General features: G+C 35.9%; 1 protein-coding gene across 1 annotated transcript in view; it reads left to right on the forward strand.

Moving 5' to 3' along the window:
• Positions 1-18,170, forward strand: part of abcc1 (ATP binding cassette subfamily C member 1 (ABCC1 blood group)) — a 126,966-nt gene that overhangs the window by 83,387 nt on the left and 25,409 nt on the right. The window contains exons 17-21 of the mRNA XM_073060523.1: positions 2,256-2,432; positions 3,239-3,406; positions 3,511-3,676; positions 10,814-10,886; positions 14,342-14,498. Coding sequence (XP_072916624.1) covers positions 2,256-2,432; positions 3,239-3,406; positions 3,511-3,676; positions 10,814-10,886; positions 14,342-14,498 — 741 coding nt within the window. The remainder of the gene's footprint in view (positions 1-2,255; positions 2,433-3,238; positions 3,407-3,510; positions 3,677-10,813; positions 10,887-14,341; positions 14,499-18,170) is intronic.

Genomic DNA, 18,170 nt, shown 5'->3' on the forward strand with positions numbered 1-18,170 from the left:
ACGTACCCGTGACACGTGACAGTGGTACCCTTGTCACGTGACTGGGGTTGAAGTTATACTGGACATGAGGTAATGGTGGAGTGATGTCATTTTCCCGCCAGTAGAGGTCATGTGACAGGTTTTTTCTACAGAGTATAAAAGGGAGACCCACCCTGTCAGGTGGGGCAGTTCGTGGCAGGATTTACCAAGATGACTTCATGTTGCTGCGTGATTTAATGTGATGACGCAGTTTAGTTAAAAATGAAGTTTTGTTAATGCCTAAAGTTTAAAAGGTCAGAGCCAACGGTTTCTTTGCTGATGGAGAGTGAAGAAAAGTTTGGAAAATGGAAATTGAGAAGAATCGATTTTCGATGGATTGACTTCGACCTTGTTTGATCCTCATTCGGAAGGATTTCGTTTACTATTCTCACGATAGTCTCCGCTGGAAAAAGCGGGAGATTGAGAATATTGTGAATGCAAGGTCAGTCACTTTAAGTTGTTATATTTAATAAAATTCGACGTGGGAGTTCGACGCTGGGAATCGAAGGACATCGACGTGGAAGAGAATTTACATCGCTTTAAAAAGTCTCTCCTTTTAAAAGTACCGTGAGCTTTTGAACTGTCGGCATATCGTTCTTTGAACTTTTTTTTCGGCAATTCGCTTTAGAGAACTGAGTTCTTTTCAATACTGCTTTAAAGACTGTTTGAGACTGCAAAGCTGTTTGAGAACTGTCTGACCAGCTGCCAGCAGCTGAGCTCGGACCATTGTTTGGGTTTGTTTACATTTGAAGGGGGTTTGTTATCAGTGTTTAATAAACGTGTTATTCGTTATAAAACCCCTTGCCTAACTCATCTATATTATTGTTGCCTGAATACGTAACACCACTGTCTGGGTATATGAAGTGTTGCTCCTCCAACCTGAGTTTGGCCTCATCATGGCAGTAGAGGAGGCCATGTATGGACATAACTGAATGGGAATGTGAAGCAGAGTTGAAGTGGGTGGCAACTGGGAGATCCTGTCTGTTGTGGCGGACGGAGAGGAGGTGCTCAGCGAAACGGTCCCCCTATCTGCGTTGCGTCTCGCTGATGTAGAGGAAGCCACACCGGGAGCACCAGATGCAATAGATGACCCCAACAGACTCTCCAAGTGAAGTTTTGCCTCACCTGGAAGGACTGTTCGGGGCCCTGAATGGTGATAAAAGAGGAGTGTAGGGACAGGTGTAGCACTTACACTTGCAGGGATAAGTACCAGGTGGGAGATCTGTGGGGAGGGATGTGTGGACCAGGCAGTTGCGGAGGGAATGATCCCTGCGAAAAGCAGGGAGGGGTAGAGAGGGAAAGATGTGCTTAGTAAGAAAGCTAATGACATGTTGCCCTTCATAACAAGGGGAGTTGAGTATAGGAGCAAAGAGGTCCTTTTCTTTTTCTCTCTCCCTCTCCCCTCCTTCTCCCCCCCCCCCCAGGTCTTCTTAAAAGCTGCATAATCAGTGTCCTGTAGTATTAAACAATTTTAAGTTAATCTTTTGTTAATTGATTTGCCAAACTACATGAACTACTTGTAATTATTTGTTCACTGCTTTTTTCCATCCATGCTCTCTATAATTTCATTTTTCCCTTTTTCATTCCTTCTACCTCCTACTGTACACATCTATAAGTTATTTCAGTTCTCTTGCCAATAAGCTGACCAGACTACAAGTTTAATTGTGTTTTCTTGTATAAAGCTACATTCTTTGTGTTAGTAAATGATCACTACCACTCCCCTTAAATTTATTTTAAATCTTTTGCAAAAGTTGTTCAGTTTCTTGCTCCTAAATACAGGTCGTTTTTATAAATTTGTGAACTGTAGTCCCAGTTTTCTCTACCATCCTCGTCTAAATTATGGTCATTCAAGCCTGCCTTTTGTTTAATTTGGCTTTTTCTTTTCACTGGCTATACATTTGTTAAAAGTCATATATAGGTTTCAGTAGCCTAATGGACAAATGAGATGAAAGATACAATCCTGAATGTAGACCATTGTCTGTCCTCTGCCGCAGTTAGGATTTTATTTTGTTTGGTGGATTGTTTTTAAAATTAATTATTTACATCGGTTTTATTTATGAACACCTTGGAGTAATTGATGTTTTTCCCTGCTGTAAACTTCTTGTATGCAGTCAACTAATACACTTGTTGAAATAACAAATATGTGAAACCCTTTTCCTGTTCCTTTTATAGTCTTATAGATGCATCAAGATTAAAATAAAGAGCAAAAAGTTACTCATGGTTTTGTTTATTAACAGAATTCAGTAGCGTATGTTCCACAGCAGGCGTGGATTCAGAATGCATCTTTAAAACAAAATATTCTCTTTGGTGAGAAATTAGTGGAAGAGTGGTACAATAAAGTGGTTGAGGGCTGTGCGCTTCTGCCTGATCTGGAGACTCTGCCTGCAGGGGATGAGACAGAAATAGGAGAAAAGGTCGAGTATGCACATATATTTTACAAATGCTCAATTTCAAATTAAAATGTATTTGATTACTAGAAATATTTTTGTCGGTGGAAAACCATTTATTGTGTAAGCATACAGTTGTATATTGGTGCATTGTGATTGCACCTGGTAAATAACAGCACCAACCATTTTGTAAAACTAACAAATGACAGAACATTTATAGGAAGAGCAATTAGCCAAGTCTGCTAATGAACTATTTATTCCATTCAATTGCCCATACATGATTGGAACAAATTAATTTGTATCTGCCCTTTGAAACATGATCAGATTTAAATTTTAATTGGCTTATTTGGAGAAAGCAGGTGTACTCCAGGAAAGTAAATTTGAATGAACAAACTTGCTGCTACAGTACTTAGTTTATCAAATGTTATCATAGCAGGAATCTTGAACCAGAAGTATTTGAATGTGTAGGACATATTTGAATGTGTTGAACAATGTGAGCAATGTCATTTTTGAGTAAGTTGGCCACGAAGTAACACTTAAACATTTGTTTGACTTTTTTTCCAAAATGCTTAATGCCTATAATAAACACTTTAAAATAATCTGTAACAATATAAAATGAAAAGTTTTACTTATTTTCACTATCAAATGAAAAGAGCTTTTAACTTTTCTGATGAAGCCTGTCTTCTAGTTAAGTATAAAATATTGTATTAAAGTTTAGTTTTGTAAAAGAAGCGTGCACAGCGAACCATGTTAACATGAGTCATAACTGTCTCAACCAACAGACGATTGTTTAATAAGATCAAATAATTAAATGCTTTGTATTCATCCTATAGGGTGTAAATTTGTCTGGAGGACAGAAGCAGAGGGTGAGTCTTGCTCGAGCAATATATAGTAATAAAGCAGTGTACTTTCTGGATGATCCACTCTCTGCTGTTGATTCACATGTTGGTCGTCATATCTTTGAAAAAGTGATTGGACCCAATGGTTTACTGAAAGGCAAGGTGAGCAACATCAGAAAGCTCTGCTGTTTATACTTGAATTCTGACTCCCTCTCCTAAAGTAAGTTCTACTCACTGAATGAAATTTGACAAAATTAATTTTACAGACCCGTGTCCTTGTAACTCATGGTATTAGCTTCCTGCCTCAAATGAATATGATTTTTGTGATGGTTGATGGGAGAATTTCGGAGTCTGGAACCTACAAGGAACTTTTAGAACAAAAAGGAGCGTTTTCAGAATTTCTCCGAATGCATGCACCAACAGAAAATGAAGGTGAATTGATAGAAGTATCCATTGTACTATCCAGAAACACTCTGGAATTGCCTTTCTTGATAGTTTAATCATTTTGCCAGTGTCCAGTATGGTGTGGTTCCAAAACCTTCCTTTCCATGGGTGGTATAATGTTCCTGTACTTTGTCAAAGCTTTCTGTTGTTATTGTGTTTAATAGAGCTCCTATGAAGTGTTTTTTTCAATTATTAACATTAGATTATGCTTGTAGAGCAGTCCTGAGAGTATTATTTTGAGTATTTGTTAGAAACATTTGTTAGTCACTTTTTGGCTTGTGTATTTTCTTAATCAATTAGGTCATAGATTTTTAGGTAAGTGAGCAGATTTATTATTGAGTGATGCTAATTTGCAACCTGCTGTATAATATCTTAGCTATTATTTTGGTCGAGAATAATTTTTGTTTACACAACTTCAACAAATCTGTCACTTTTGGTAAATATCAATGCATTCAATAGAAATAATTTGAGATTGGTTCTTGTATGTATCAGTAGTTATATCAGGAACAATCAATTTGTTATTTGTGGATCCCCTGGTTCAACCATTTGGTTAAGGTGGGTCATTGGGGAAGAAAAAGTTTGAAAATCGCTGGTCTAGAAGATGACACATTGTTGACATATAATGAATTTAATGCCAAAATCAGTTTCGAAGTATTGTACAGAGGATAGTGGGAAAATGAGGGACTTCTAAAACATTCCATAATAAAATAAATATATCGATTTCAGAAGCAACAGTCACAAAGTCCAAGGTATCCTTATTGTTTCTGAGATGATTATTCAGGAATTCAAAATACTTTTGGCTTTAAAATTTGATCAGGCCCATCTGTTTAAATGAGTTACTACTTAAAAGCAGAAACCGTTCAGTGCTATCCATTTGCACTTTAAGACATCTTGTATCTTTTTATAGATTCATATTAAAGACAAATGTGTTTGATGAAAACACAAATGTATGTCTGTGCTCAAGTTGGGAAATATTTCTTTTTAAAAATTTTTATTTATTAATTTTTAGAAAATTACAAAGAATAAATGTGATGATAAAATAGTGAGAAAAATAATATTAACCCTCCCCCCCCCAACCCTTATCTAAAGAAAAAAACAGAAAGAAGAGAAAGATTGCATGGATATCGGAGGATCCCCACATGCTCCATGGAGTTCAAAATAATTTTAATATTTATTTTTACTTTCCCCAATTACTTTATAATTTTATCTTCAAAGGACCTATGTATTTAATCCTATCTTTTGTAGGTATGGGAGCCAAATTTTCAAAAATATATCATATTCATTTCTTAGATTATATGTAATTTTTTCAAGTGGAATGCAACTATATATTTCATTATTCCAACGATCCATAGTTAAATATAAATCAGATTTCCAAGTAACTGCGATAACTTTTTCGGCTACTGCCAATGCAATTTTTATAATTTTTTTCTGATACTTATTCAATTTAAGTTTCCGTATTGTCCCTTCAATATCTCCTAATAAAAATAATATTGGACTATGTGGGAGTTGTATTCCAGTAATTTGTTCCAATAAAAGTCTTAAATTTATCCAAAAAGGTTGAATTTTAAAACAAGACCAAGTCGAATGTAAAAAAGTACCAATTCCTTGATTACATCGAAAACATTGGTCAGACATATTTGAATTTAATCTATTTATTTTCTGTGGTGTTATATATAATTGATGTAAAAAATTATATTGTATTAATCTAAGTCAAACATTTATTGTATTTCTCATACTATCAGAACATAATCTTGACCAGTTTTTTCCATCAATTTTAACATTCAAATCAGATTCCCATTTTTGTTTTGATTTATGAATTCCTGATTTAATTGTCTGTTTGTGAATCAAATTATACATACAAGATGTAATTTTTAAAATTTTTCCTTTTTGAATTAATATTTCTATTTCACTAGGTTTTGGCATCAACATTGTTTGTCCCAGCTTTTCTCGTAAATAAGCCTTTAATTGAAAATAACAGAAAAGAGTGTTATTTGATATTTTATATTTATTTTTAAAATGATCAAACGACATCAATATACCTCCTTCAAAACAATCACCTATATATTTAATCCCCTTTTGGGACCAATTATGTAAAAGTTTATTATCCATTGTAAAAGGAATAAGCCTATTTTGAATTAAAGTTCTTTTTGCTAATAAAGATTTCTTTATCTCATCGTCCATATTTACCTTATTCCATAAATCAATCAAGTGTCAATATAAGAGATTCTTTTTTTTTCCCGTATCCATTTGGATTCCCATTTATATATCCATTTATATATAAAATCTTCTAGTAAGTTTTCTCCTATCTTATCTAGTTCTATTCTAATCATGCCGGTTTTTCTTCATCAAAAAAAGACTCACTAAATCTAAGTTGATTTGCTTTATAATAATTCTTAAAATTTGGAAGTTGTAACCCTCCTAAATCAAATTTACATGTCAATTTTTCCAATGATATTCTTGACATCTTTCCTTTCCAAAGAAATTTCCTTGCATATTTATTCAGTTCTTGAAAAAACTTCTGAGGTAATTGTATTGGTAAAGTTTGGAATAAATATTGCAATCTAGGAAATATATTCATTTTTACAGCATTAACTCTACCTATTAATGTTATTGGTAACATCATCCATTTATCAAGATTCTCTTTTATTTTTTTAATAATGGCAAATAATTTTGTTTATATAAATTTTTTACATCATTATCAACTCTAATACCTAAATATTTTATCCCATTTATTGACCATCGAAATTGAGTTACTAATCGACATTGATTATAATTTCCTTTGGTAAGGGGTAAAATTTCACTTTTATCCCAATTTACTTTATACCCTGATACTTTCCCATATTCTTCCAATCTAAAAGATAATCTTTGCAAAGATTGCAATGGGTTTGTTAAATAAATCAAAACATCATCAGCAAATAAATTAATCTTATATTCTTCTTGATTAACTCTAAAGCCCCCAATGTCTGAATCTGTTCTAATTAATTCAGCTAATGGTTCTATTGCCAATACAAATAAAGCAGGTGATAATGGGCAGCCTTGTCTAGTTGACCTCATTAAGCAAAATGGTGTTGAAATCTAACCATTTGTAACTACTTTAGCTTGAGGATTAGTATTTAAGGTTTTAATCCATTGTATAAAAGATTTTCCTAACTCATATTTTTCCAATACCTTAAATAAAAATCCCATTCCAATCTATCAAATGCTTTTTCTGCATCCAAAGCAACTGCCACACTCATTTCCTCTCTTTTTTGTGCCAAATGAATTATACTAAGTAACCGGGTTATATTATCCATTGATTGTCTGTTTTTAATAAAACCTGTTTGATCCATATGTATTAATTTTGGTAAATATTTAGATATTCTATTAGATAAAATTTTTGCTATTATTTTATAATCTGTATTCAACAAAGAAATAGGCCTATATGATGTTGGTTTTAAAGGGTCTCTATCTTTTTTTGGCAATACAGTTATGATCGCTGTTAAAAAAGATTGTGGGAGTTTATGCATTCTTTCCACTTGGTATATTAATTCCATAAAAGGAGGAATTAATAAATCTTTAAATTTTTTATAAAATTCAGGAGGAAAACCATCTTCTCCTTGGGATTTATTACTCTGAAGTGATCCTAAAGCTTCTTCAACCTCTTTTAATGTAAAGGGCATATCTAATCCTTTCTGTTCTTCCAAATTTAATTTTGGAAAGGTTATTTGTGATAAAAATTTATCTATCTCAGCAATCTTATTTTGTGATTCTGATTGATATAGTTCAGTATAATTTTTTTTTAAAGTTTCATTAATTTCTAAAGGTTTATAAGTAACCTTATTTACACTTGTTCTAATTGCATTTATTGTTTTAGAAGCCTGTTCTGTTTTCAACTGCCAAGCAAGAATTTTATGTGATCTTTCACCTAATTCGTAATATTTTTGTTTAGTTCTCATAATTTTTCTGTACGATATGTCTGGAGTGTTTTATATTGTAGTTTTTTTATTAACAAGTTGTCTTCATTTTTCTTCTGTCATATATCTTTGAGATTCTTTTTCTAACTTATGATATCTTTTTCCAATTGATCTATTTCTGCCATGTATTCCTTCTTAATTTTAGATGTATAACTTATAATCTGACCCCTTAAATATGCTTTCATCGCTTCCCATAATACAATTTTATCCTCAACTGAATGTAAATTTGTATCCAAAAAAAATTGAATCTGTTTTTTCATAAAATCACAAAAATCTTGACGTTTTAATAAAATTGCATTAAATCTCCATCTATAAATCGATTCCTCCTTATCCATCATTATCATTGTCATTATCAAGGGGAAATGATCTGACAGTATTCTTGCTTTATATTCCACACTTTTCACTCTATCTTGAATATTTTTTGATAATAAAAAAAATCAATCCTTGAGTAAGTTTTATGTCTATTTGAATAAAATGAATAATCTCTTTCTCTTGGATTAATTTTTCTCCATATATCAATCAGGTTTAAATCTTTCATTAATGATAAAGTTAGTTTTATTACTTTTGATTTTGTAGCAACTTTAGTTGACCTATCCAAAACTGGATCTAAACAAAAATTAAAATCTCCACCTATTAATATTTTATCATGTGCATCAGCCAAGTTCAAAAAAACCTCTTGTATGAATTTTACATCATTTTCATTTGGTGCATAAATGTTCATAAAAGTCCATAATTCTGAAAAAATTGACAATGTATAATCACATATCTCCCCACAGAATCAATTATTACATTTTGTATTTTAATTGGTAAAGATTTATTAACCAAAATTGCAACTCCTCTCGATTTTGAATTAAATGAAGCTGCAATGACATTTCCAACCCAATCCCTCTTTAATTTCTTATGTTCTGTTTCTGTTAAATGTGTTTCTTGTAAAAAAGCTATATCTCCTTTCATTTTCTTAATATATGTTAAAACTCTTTTTCTTTTCACAGGTCCATTAATTCCATTAACATTAAAACTTAAAAAATTAAGTAAATTTATCATTCATAATACCTTGGGAACTCTTTAAAATTGTCCATGTTGCTATGAGTTTCTCCCCAATCATCCAGGCAAAAAAGAAGAAAAATAGAAGAAAGATAACTAATATATAAGAAAAAAAAACAAAGTACCCCCCCCACTAATGTTGCGAATAAAAAGAACACAACATTACCCCCCCCATTTTACGGGTCATGGCAATCGCCATAATTGTACACGTGAAACTCGCAGCCATCGATCAGGAGCTCCTCCAGCTCCCCCGCAAAAAAAAAAGAAAATATATTAGTGAAGGAAAAAAAAGAAAATAATTAATGTCTCTACTCCCAATTAATACTCCTCAACCATTTTTTTTTATAAATGTCCGTCAAGTCCAACCTTGTTTCAGTCTTCATTATTAGTCCATTTCATTTCTATAATTCTTTACTCCTCTTCATGGACATCAGGTAATTCTTGTACAAATTTCTCCGCTTTCCGGTAGTCAACGAAAAATCTTCTTTCTTCGTTATCCAGGAAAATTATCAATTTTGCTGGGTAGCTCAATAAAAATTTATAGCCCTTTTCCCATAAAGATTTTTTCACTAGATTAAATTCCTTCTGCCTCTTCAGAAGATCGTAACTTACGTCTGGATAAAAAAAAAACTCTTTTCCCTTCTATTATCAATGGCCCATTTCTCTTTTTAGCACCTTGAGTAGCTGCCTTCAAGATCATTTCTTTATCTTGGTACCTTAAGCATTTTATCAAAATTGATCTTGGATTTTGATCTTGTTGAGGTCTTGGTCTTAAAGCTCAGTGTGCTCTTTCAATTTCAATTACTTGGCTTCCTTCTTTCATTTCCAAAATTTTCGGAATCCATTCTTGAAAGAATTTTATTGGATTTTCTCCCTCTGTACCTTCCATAAGACCAACAATTCTGATATTATTTTGTCTACTAGAGTTTTCAAGCGCATCTATTTTTTCCAACATCCGTTTTCTTTCTATTGTCCAGGCAAGATTATTGTCTTCTATCTTATCTATTCTTTCAGTGTTTTCTTCCACTTTTACTTCCATCTCTTTAACTTTATTATCCATCTTCTTTTGTTTTTCCACCACATTATCGAGTGTATTCTGCATCCTTCTTATAGCTTTTAATTCATTCATAATATATATCAAGATATCTTTTGTCTCCTTTAATCTCCTCCTTCTTTTCCTCTTCTTCTTCCTCTGAATTTCCCAAAGAGTCTGATTCCACTTCCGATTCACTTCCAATTTCACTTCCAACCGTAGTTGGGATTTGTAGTTTTGTTAATATCTGTTCATGCATACTTGTTTCTTCGCGCATGCGTTGTTCTTGCCGTTACTTCTTAGAGACCGCCGACATTGCTGCACCTTCCTGTCCCGCATCATCAGAAGTGCCATGCACTTCGCCAGGAGGAGATCCAACTTGAGTCCGAGGCTTTGCCGAGACGGTTAGGCCTTTTTCCCCGCCGATTTGCGCAGTCTTCGAAGTAGTAGCTTTCTTCTGTTTCGGTTTAGGAGCCATATCAAAAGATAATCCTGAGTTACTTGTAAATAGTTTCTAGTAGATATTTGTTAACTCTTCTTCATTTAAACCCTATTTCATTACTTTTTATGAGGGAGCTGTATTCCCAACGTCTCGATCCTACGTCATCACGTGACGCCCCCTGGGAAATATTTCTAATTTTAAAAACACAAACAGTGTAGCTCATTGACAATCTGTGCATATTCCTGTCTAGTATAATGCTTCCGATAACTGCAGATACTCCATTCGTGAACCTGCTTAGCTTAACATACACTTTATCCCTCTGTCCTTCTAATGTGCTTAATTCTTCAGATGCGGAAAGAGGTTAGAAAACTAACCTATTTGGAAACTAATTTGAAGCACTAAGATGGTATTTCATATTCACTGTATCTGAAGATTACACTACTGTCAAGTAGTCTAGTATTGGTAAGATGGTAACACACACAAAATGTAAAAGGAACTCAGCAGGTCAGGCAGCATCTATGGTTCATTGATAGGGACTTTAATTCAATGTCAAGCCAACATCTTTGTTGAATTGCAGACAATTTTGATGCTCTTTACCATTGTTTACAGTAGGATGCTATACTAAATAGTTAATTTTCATACTGCTTACTTAGATGACTCAGCAGGAAAGGAACAGAATGAAAATACCAAAGGTCCACAAAAGACATGGTACAATTTCCTCCAAGGGTATGTTTTGTAGTTTTGAGTTGTCAATGAATACTGAGCACAAACTTAATTTCAAATGTATTGAAGTGTTATGAAATGTTAATTGTATGAAATTTTCTGATTTTCTGTGGAACTTGGAAAACAATGCACATTGAATGTTTTCTTTTAAATGCATATAAAATCAGTGTTTCAGAAGATGTAACACTAATGGAGCATGCATGGTGAAGAAGTGTAAACGGGGCATCTGATTAGAATTTACAGGATTTCATTGTGCTGTTGGGCTCATCAAATTTGCACTGTTGTACGTGCGCCACACAAACTTCTACTAGCATCTCATTGCACCTGCCAATTCTTTTTTGTCCTTGTGTATCTCATTAACTTGCACTTGAAGGTGTTGTTTTGTGCTGTGAGGAAGTTGCATCTTCTTCCCACTCTTGAATATTTTCTCTTGTTTTTGTTAATTTGCCTTTGTGTATAATTCTTCCAGAAATAAGTTTTACAGGTTTTTTTTTGTCACTTTATTCTTTTCTTGTGGACTAATAGATCCTTTTGAGATTTTTTAAAAAATAACTGTTTCGCCTTTAGTTTCTAAGGAATATATTTTTTTATTCCTCTAGCAAGATATTTCACCTTTTATATTAAGAATCAAGACACTGCAGATGCTGGAATTTGGAGCATCAACTTGCAGGAGGAACTTAGCTGATCAAGGTCTTTCTTAATTATACTTCTCCAATCCTGCCAACATCTTCAATACATTCTCAAGTACTAACACAAGCTTCCTCTGGTGTGCTACCAGAAATGTATATAATACTACAGCTATTATGCCAGGGAACCAGAGATGAGTTTAAAAATCATTGCCAAGAATGACATCAGGTCTTGATACAGGATTTCGACCTGAAGAATTGATGATTTCCTTTTCCTTCACTCACCCCAGTCAAATAGAGGCTGTTCGACCCACTGAGTTCTTCCAGCAGATTGTATTGTCCTTTGTAATGAAATTTAATGGTATGCATTCTGCAATCTTATTTGTACCATTTTCCAGTTTCTATTTTGAAGCCTGTTTGTCATCCATTCTGCTGCATGACCCTTGTTTGCCAGCTCATACACTAATCTATTTTGAAGCCATATACTCCCTTGCTGTTGTTCACCTTTTTTCATTCCCGCTACTTTTAAAATCTTGGTCAGATGTTATCTTTCCTTTTTGAAATTGATTTCTAGGTTTTTTCAATTATTATTTTGTCTGAAGATTTGAAAATCATTCTTGGCATTGATTCCCTGGCATATAGTTAGAGTCCTATGTATAGCTCCGGTAATACACAACAGAAAGGTTGTGTTAATACTAGAGAGTGCAGAGTAAAATTTGGCAGAGCTGTAAGGGTAATGTCATGAAGAGACTGGTTAGTTTGGGATGCTTTTTTTTAAAACAAATTAAATTGGTGGATGGTTTAATTAACATGTATAATGTTTGAGAACTTCCATCCTGCCCTTAAATTTACTTAGTCCATTTCTGACACCCCTTTGCCCATTCTCGAACTCTCTGCCTCAATCTCTGGAGACAAAACTGTTTATAAACCTACTGATTCTCAAGGCCATCTTAACTATACTGTATCCCTTCCCACCCTGTCTCCAGTGGATTTGCTATTCCCTTTTCAGTGATGTCCTTGTCCTTCATAGAACGGGATTTCCCTTCCTCCACTATTGATTCTGGACTTGCATGCTCACCCTATCTTCCCACTGCCTTAACAGTGATAGATTTCCTCTTGTCCTTATCTTCTGTGTCCAACACATCATTCTTCACAACTTTCACTATCTCTAAATGGATCCTGTCATCAAACACATCTTTACTTCTCTCCCCCCTCCCCTCATTCTCCATTTTCTGCAGGGAGCACTCCCTCCATGATTTCCTTGTCGATTTGTCCCTCACCACTAATCTCCATCCCAGCACATTTATTTATTGAGATGCAGCAAGGAATAGGCCCTTCTGGTCCTTCAAGCCGTGCTGCCCAGCTATTTCTGATTTAATCCTAGCCTAATGATGGGACAATTTACAAAGACCAATTAACCTAACAGCTGGACTGTGGGAGGAAACCAGAGCACCCAGAGAAAACCAACATGGTCACAGGGAGAATGTATAGACAACTTACAGGCAGCGATGGGAATTGAACAGATGTTGCTGGTACTGTAAAGTGTTGTGCTGACTATGAGGCATCTGTGCCACCCGTTATTGTCAAGAGCAGCCATGAACATAGTCACTTGCTCAAATGATCGGATATAGTCGGGGTATCTATTTTCTGCATGCAGTAAGCACACATTGATGGTCCTTCACCATTGGTTAATTATTATCAGATATACCAAGCTGTCAGCACAAGTGCTGTAGGCTCGATGTCAACTTTTAAGCGAAGTTTGGATAGGTTATCACTGCAAGTGGCCAAAATGCTACACCTGTCCATTCATCTCCTCCCTCATCTCCATTCAGGGCCCTAAACAGCCCTTCCAGGTGAGGCAACACTTCATTTGCAAATCTGCAGGGGCAGATTGTATCTGGCACTCCTGGTGTAGCCTCCTCTACGTTGGTGAGACCTGTCGTAAATTGGGGGACCACTTTATCAAGCAGCTCCACTCCATCTGCTCCATCAGCCAAAAGTGGAACTTTCCGGTGATTAATCATTTTAATTCTGAATCCCACTCCTGTTCTTACATGTTGGTCCATGGCTGCCTCTTGTGCCACATCCTCCGGGTAGGAGAGTAACATCTTAACGACATGTCTGGGTAGACACCAACCTTGTGGCATGAACATTGATTTCTTCTTCTGGTTTAAAAAAAAATTCCTTTTCTCCTCCCTCTTCTTCTTTTCCTCCACACTGGCCTCTTACCTCTTTTTGACTACCTATCACCTCCCCTGGTGCCCTTCCTCTTTCCCTTTCTCCTGTCATCCACTCTCCTCTCCTGTTAGGTTTCTTCCTCTAGCCCTTTATTTTTCCCACCCATATGGCTTAATCTATCATGTTAGCTATCCTCCTTGCCCTCCCCCACCTTTTTATTCTGGCATCTTCCTCCTTTCTTTCAAGTCCCAAAGTCTTGTCCTGAAACATCAACTGTTCATTTCCACGGATGCTGCCTGACCAGAGTTTTGTGTGTTTGTGTGCTGCTAATGTTCGAGAAGTTAAGAAGGAAATGCACACGTTCCTTCTAGTAGAGGAAAATAGTCAAAACACAATGACTTAAGTGAGTTGGTAGAAGGATTAGTAGAGAGTTGAGGGGAAAAAACCTTTCAATGAGTTTTCAATAAATTTTAATGAGCTATGATATGCAAAACTTTGCGTGTGATGTTGCAATTCTGTTCAGCAATGTAACATGTTGAGTCATAATCACAGATTAATTGGCATTGTATTCCATAAATGCAATAAAATCCTTTATTTGTTCTTTGAGATATGATCACAAGTGTTTCATTGTAGAATTGTTTCTTTCTCTTCCAGTGCTCTTGGCAAGAACAAGTCCACCTCTGGGTCTAATGATCAGATAGCAACACATTCTGAGCAGCAAAATTCACCAAAAATGGACAACTCTGGAAAAGAAGAAAGAAAAAAAGCTGTTGTGAAACTAACAGAAGCAGATAAAGCTCTGACTGGTAGGGTAAGGAAATGGTTATATCTTATAGCTGGAGTAGCTGCATGCAGGGAGTGGATTACTCCAATCAAGCATGAATACGAAGACACTGTAAATCTGCCCTTCCCTCAACCACATCAGTGATTGCTCTAGTGTCATAATTATAAGTGCTAATCCATGCTCTAAGCTTGATGGACTTCCCTGGGAGGCTCTTCGTATTAAAATACACGTAGTTGAGCCTGCTATCCTCTTCATGCTCCCTAGCCCACCTTTGTTTCCTCTGCTCACTGGACATGCCTGGTTTATCCTCTACATTTGAGTTGGTCTCCCCATCTGTTGCACTGCAACTGTGCTTCCTTTTCCTTGGCCAAATTAGTTTAAACCCTCTTAAGCAGCTCAAGCAAACGTCCTTGCAACAATATTTGTTCACTTCCAGTTAACGTGCAACATATTCTCCTTGTGCAAACTTCACCTGCCCCAGAAGTGATTCTGATGATCTAAGTTCTTCATCCTCCGCCAGCTCTTCAGTCACTCATTCATCTGTCCTTCACTAGCTCTGTCCTGTTTGGTGAATCAACCTGTTTTAGCCTTCTACTTTAGCACACCTTCACATAATTAGTTGTGGTAAATATTCCACTGATAAAACTCACCATTTGCTTGTCCTGAAGTGGCGCCCATCTTCCCTGCAGACTACTGCTGTGAAACTGGTTCTGAACTTGTAAGAGGAACCTCAGGCATCTCATGGCATAAAAGGATGTCTAACTCCCCTTTTAAGTCAAGTCACTTGTTATTGTCATTTTGACCATAACTGCTGGTACAGTACACAGTAAAAACGAGACATTTTTCAGGACCATGGTACTACATGAAACAGTACAAAAACTACACTGAACTACGTGAAAACAACACGGAAAAAAACACTAGACTACAGACCTACCCAGGACTGCATAAGGTGCACAAAACAGTGCAGGCGTTACAATAAATAATAAACAAGACAGTAGGCACGGTAGAGGGCAGTAAGTTGGTGTCAGTCCAGGCTCTAGGTGTTGTGGAGTCTGATGGCTTGGGGAAAGAAACTGTTACATAGTCTGGTTATGAGAGGCCGAATGCTCTGGTGCCTTTTCCCAGATGGCAGGAGGGAGAAGAGTTTGTATGAGGGGTGCGTGGGGTCCTTCATAAATGCTGTTTGCCTTGCGGGTGCAGCGTGTAGTGTAAATGTAAATGTCTCTAATGGCGGGAAGAGAGACCCTGATCGTCTTCTCAGCTGACCACACTATCTGCGGCAGGGTCATGCGGTCCGAGATGATGCAATTTCCGTACCAGGCAGTGATGCAGCTGCTCAGGATGCTCTCAATACAACTTCTGTAGAATTTCTTTCTTGTGGGCTAGTAAAGTTGGTCTTCCATATTTGCTGGCTGTCAAAAGTATTGTTTAAATTGAATACTTGTAAATGTTTTCACCAGATGTAACGCTCAAAATCATGATAATTATTTATTTTAAAAAAAACACAAAGTTGCACATGTAAAAACAAAAAAAAACCATCAGCTGAAAAGGGAATTAACATATATAGTACTTGCTGCTACTCTCTCGGCCACAACTTCCAACTTTAACTCAGTTGCCCTTATGGGCTTCCACTTGATTAATCTGACAGACACACATTGTCTAGCCTAAGCCCAGGAATCTAAGGAAGTTTACTCTTTTCTGTTAGACTCCCATGAGGAATCCATCAGTATAGCTCAGATATCCTGCATGTGGTATTCAATTGAAATTTGGGACCTCAGCTTTAATTAAATGGGTGAATGCTGGAATAGAGTCACATTTAGGCGGACATTTGGGGCTAATAAATCTTATGGCTTTTATACTCGTTGATGTTTTTGTTTGCTTTGATTGTCCTTGTATCTTCCAAAGATGTACTTATCCCAATCCTGTCATACTTGTACTATGTACCTTTTCTTTCTTACTCTACCAATTTGTTACAAATTAATTAATGATGAATCTGGTGACCACCTAACTTAAATAATGTGAAGTGGCAGGTTGGTGCTCACAAATAGGATTTGTGAACAATATGTGGACATAGCATAAATCTGTGCGCATCATGGTATAAATACCTGGTCTATTGTTGCTTGCGTACAATCTTGGCAAGTATTAGCATGTAGGCTATAATTTTTTTGTCCTGCATATTTTGTTCTGATTATTAGTTTTCTTGCAAGTTTTTATTATTTCCTCTGAACGTACACATTTACATTAATGGCTTCTTTCTCCAGGCTGAGAGACCTTGCTGCCACCAAGGTGTTGTCACTAGGACAGCGAGTTGCTTACTGTTTACCTGTGCGGTTCACTAAATCCACTTTGAATTATATTTTATTAACTTATTTGTGGTTTGATTTTGTTTTATATGCTGTGTGTAATATATGTTTGTGGGTGCATCATGGTCCACTAGGCTTGATTTTTGGGACAGATATCTGGGCAAGTGGAAAAGGTTGAAGTGGGACTGCATGTTGGGGATCAGCAATTAAAATTCTCTTGGGTTTACATCATTATATAAAAGGATGAAGATCAGTTCTAAATTGGGCAGGGCCAAACTTGCTAGACCGAGATGCAAATGGACACTTAAATAGTAAATCAGCATCAGGTCCCTGTGAAGCAAGGTAGATATGGTGAGGGTTCAGAACAAGGAAATCGTAGACTCGTAGATGTTGAGGGATCAACATCTTGAACCTGAAGAAGATGCGGAGGGGAAATTAAGCAGAAATGATAATGAGCACTTGGAATGCTTTTATTGCCCCCCCCCCCTTTTTCTCAAATGCAACATGTTCTTACTGAATGTTGGTATTAAGGAAGAAAACGTGATGTATTGGAAATAATAATCAATGATAAGGGGTGTGACAACTTTAAAAGTTGGATGATGATAATGCCTCACTCAAATCAGATCAAAGACGGAAATAGCACAGACTATGGTTGCAGGCTCTATATCAGAGGTCTCTTGTTTAAAATTTGATGAAAGCGTAGAATGGGTAACAATAAGTTAGTCTGACATGAGTGATGGGCAAGTTGTTTGTTTCATTGTCTTTAAAGGACAATGAATTTCAAGGCATGACTGTGGTGTCAATGTACTAATACATGTGGGTTTACTGTATATGACCATGAACACATTCTTACCCCTTGGAGTTTTAATAAGGTGTTAAGGCTTGGTTTTTAGACAGCTTTTCAAACCTAATGATTATATGAAACATGGAGTCTCAATTTTCTAGCCACTATCATACTCTGAAAGGAAACATTTAGTCTCTTGGAATAGTGTTGACTCCAAATTGAATCCATAACTAAAGAAATGACAATAAAATAAAATAGATTACTATGGTTTGACAGAGACAACATGATTTTACAAAAGGGAAACTATTCTTTTTGGAAATGTAACTAGGGTAGGGAAAAGACCTATGGATAAGTTATTTGTTTCAGAAGACCTTCAGTAAGGTGCTACAGAGGTAGCCATGTACGATACCTCATGGGTTTGAGAGTAGCATATTACCATAGATGCTGGGTAATGTGGTGGGGGTAGGGCTAAATGGATCTTTTGTCAGGCTGGCAAGCTATAATAAGAAGGATGCCTTGGATTCTGTGCTGGGCCACGATCATTTAAATCAGCAGTAATGACAGGAACAAAAGAGCAACTCATGGGTATGTGAACTTTGCTGATAGACGTTA

The sequence above is a fragment of the Hemitrygon akajei genome, chromosome 11 (genome assembly GCF_048418815.1).
Source record: "Hemitrygon akajei chromosome 11, sHemAka1.3, whole genome shotgun sequence".
NCBI classification, from domain to species: Eukaryota; Metazoa; Chordata; class Chondrichthyes; order Myliobatiformes; family Dasyatidae; genus Hemitrygon; species Hemitrygon akajei.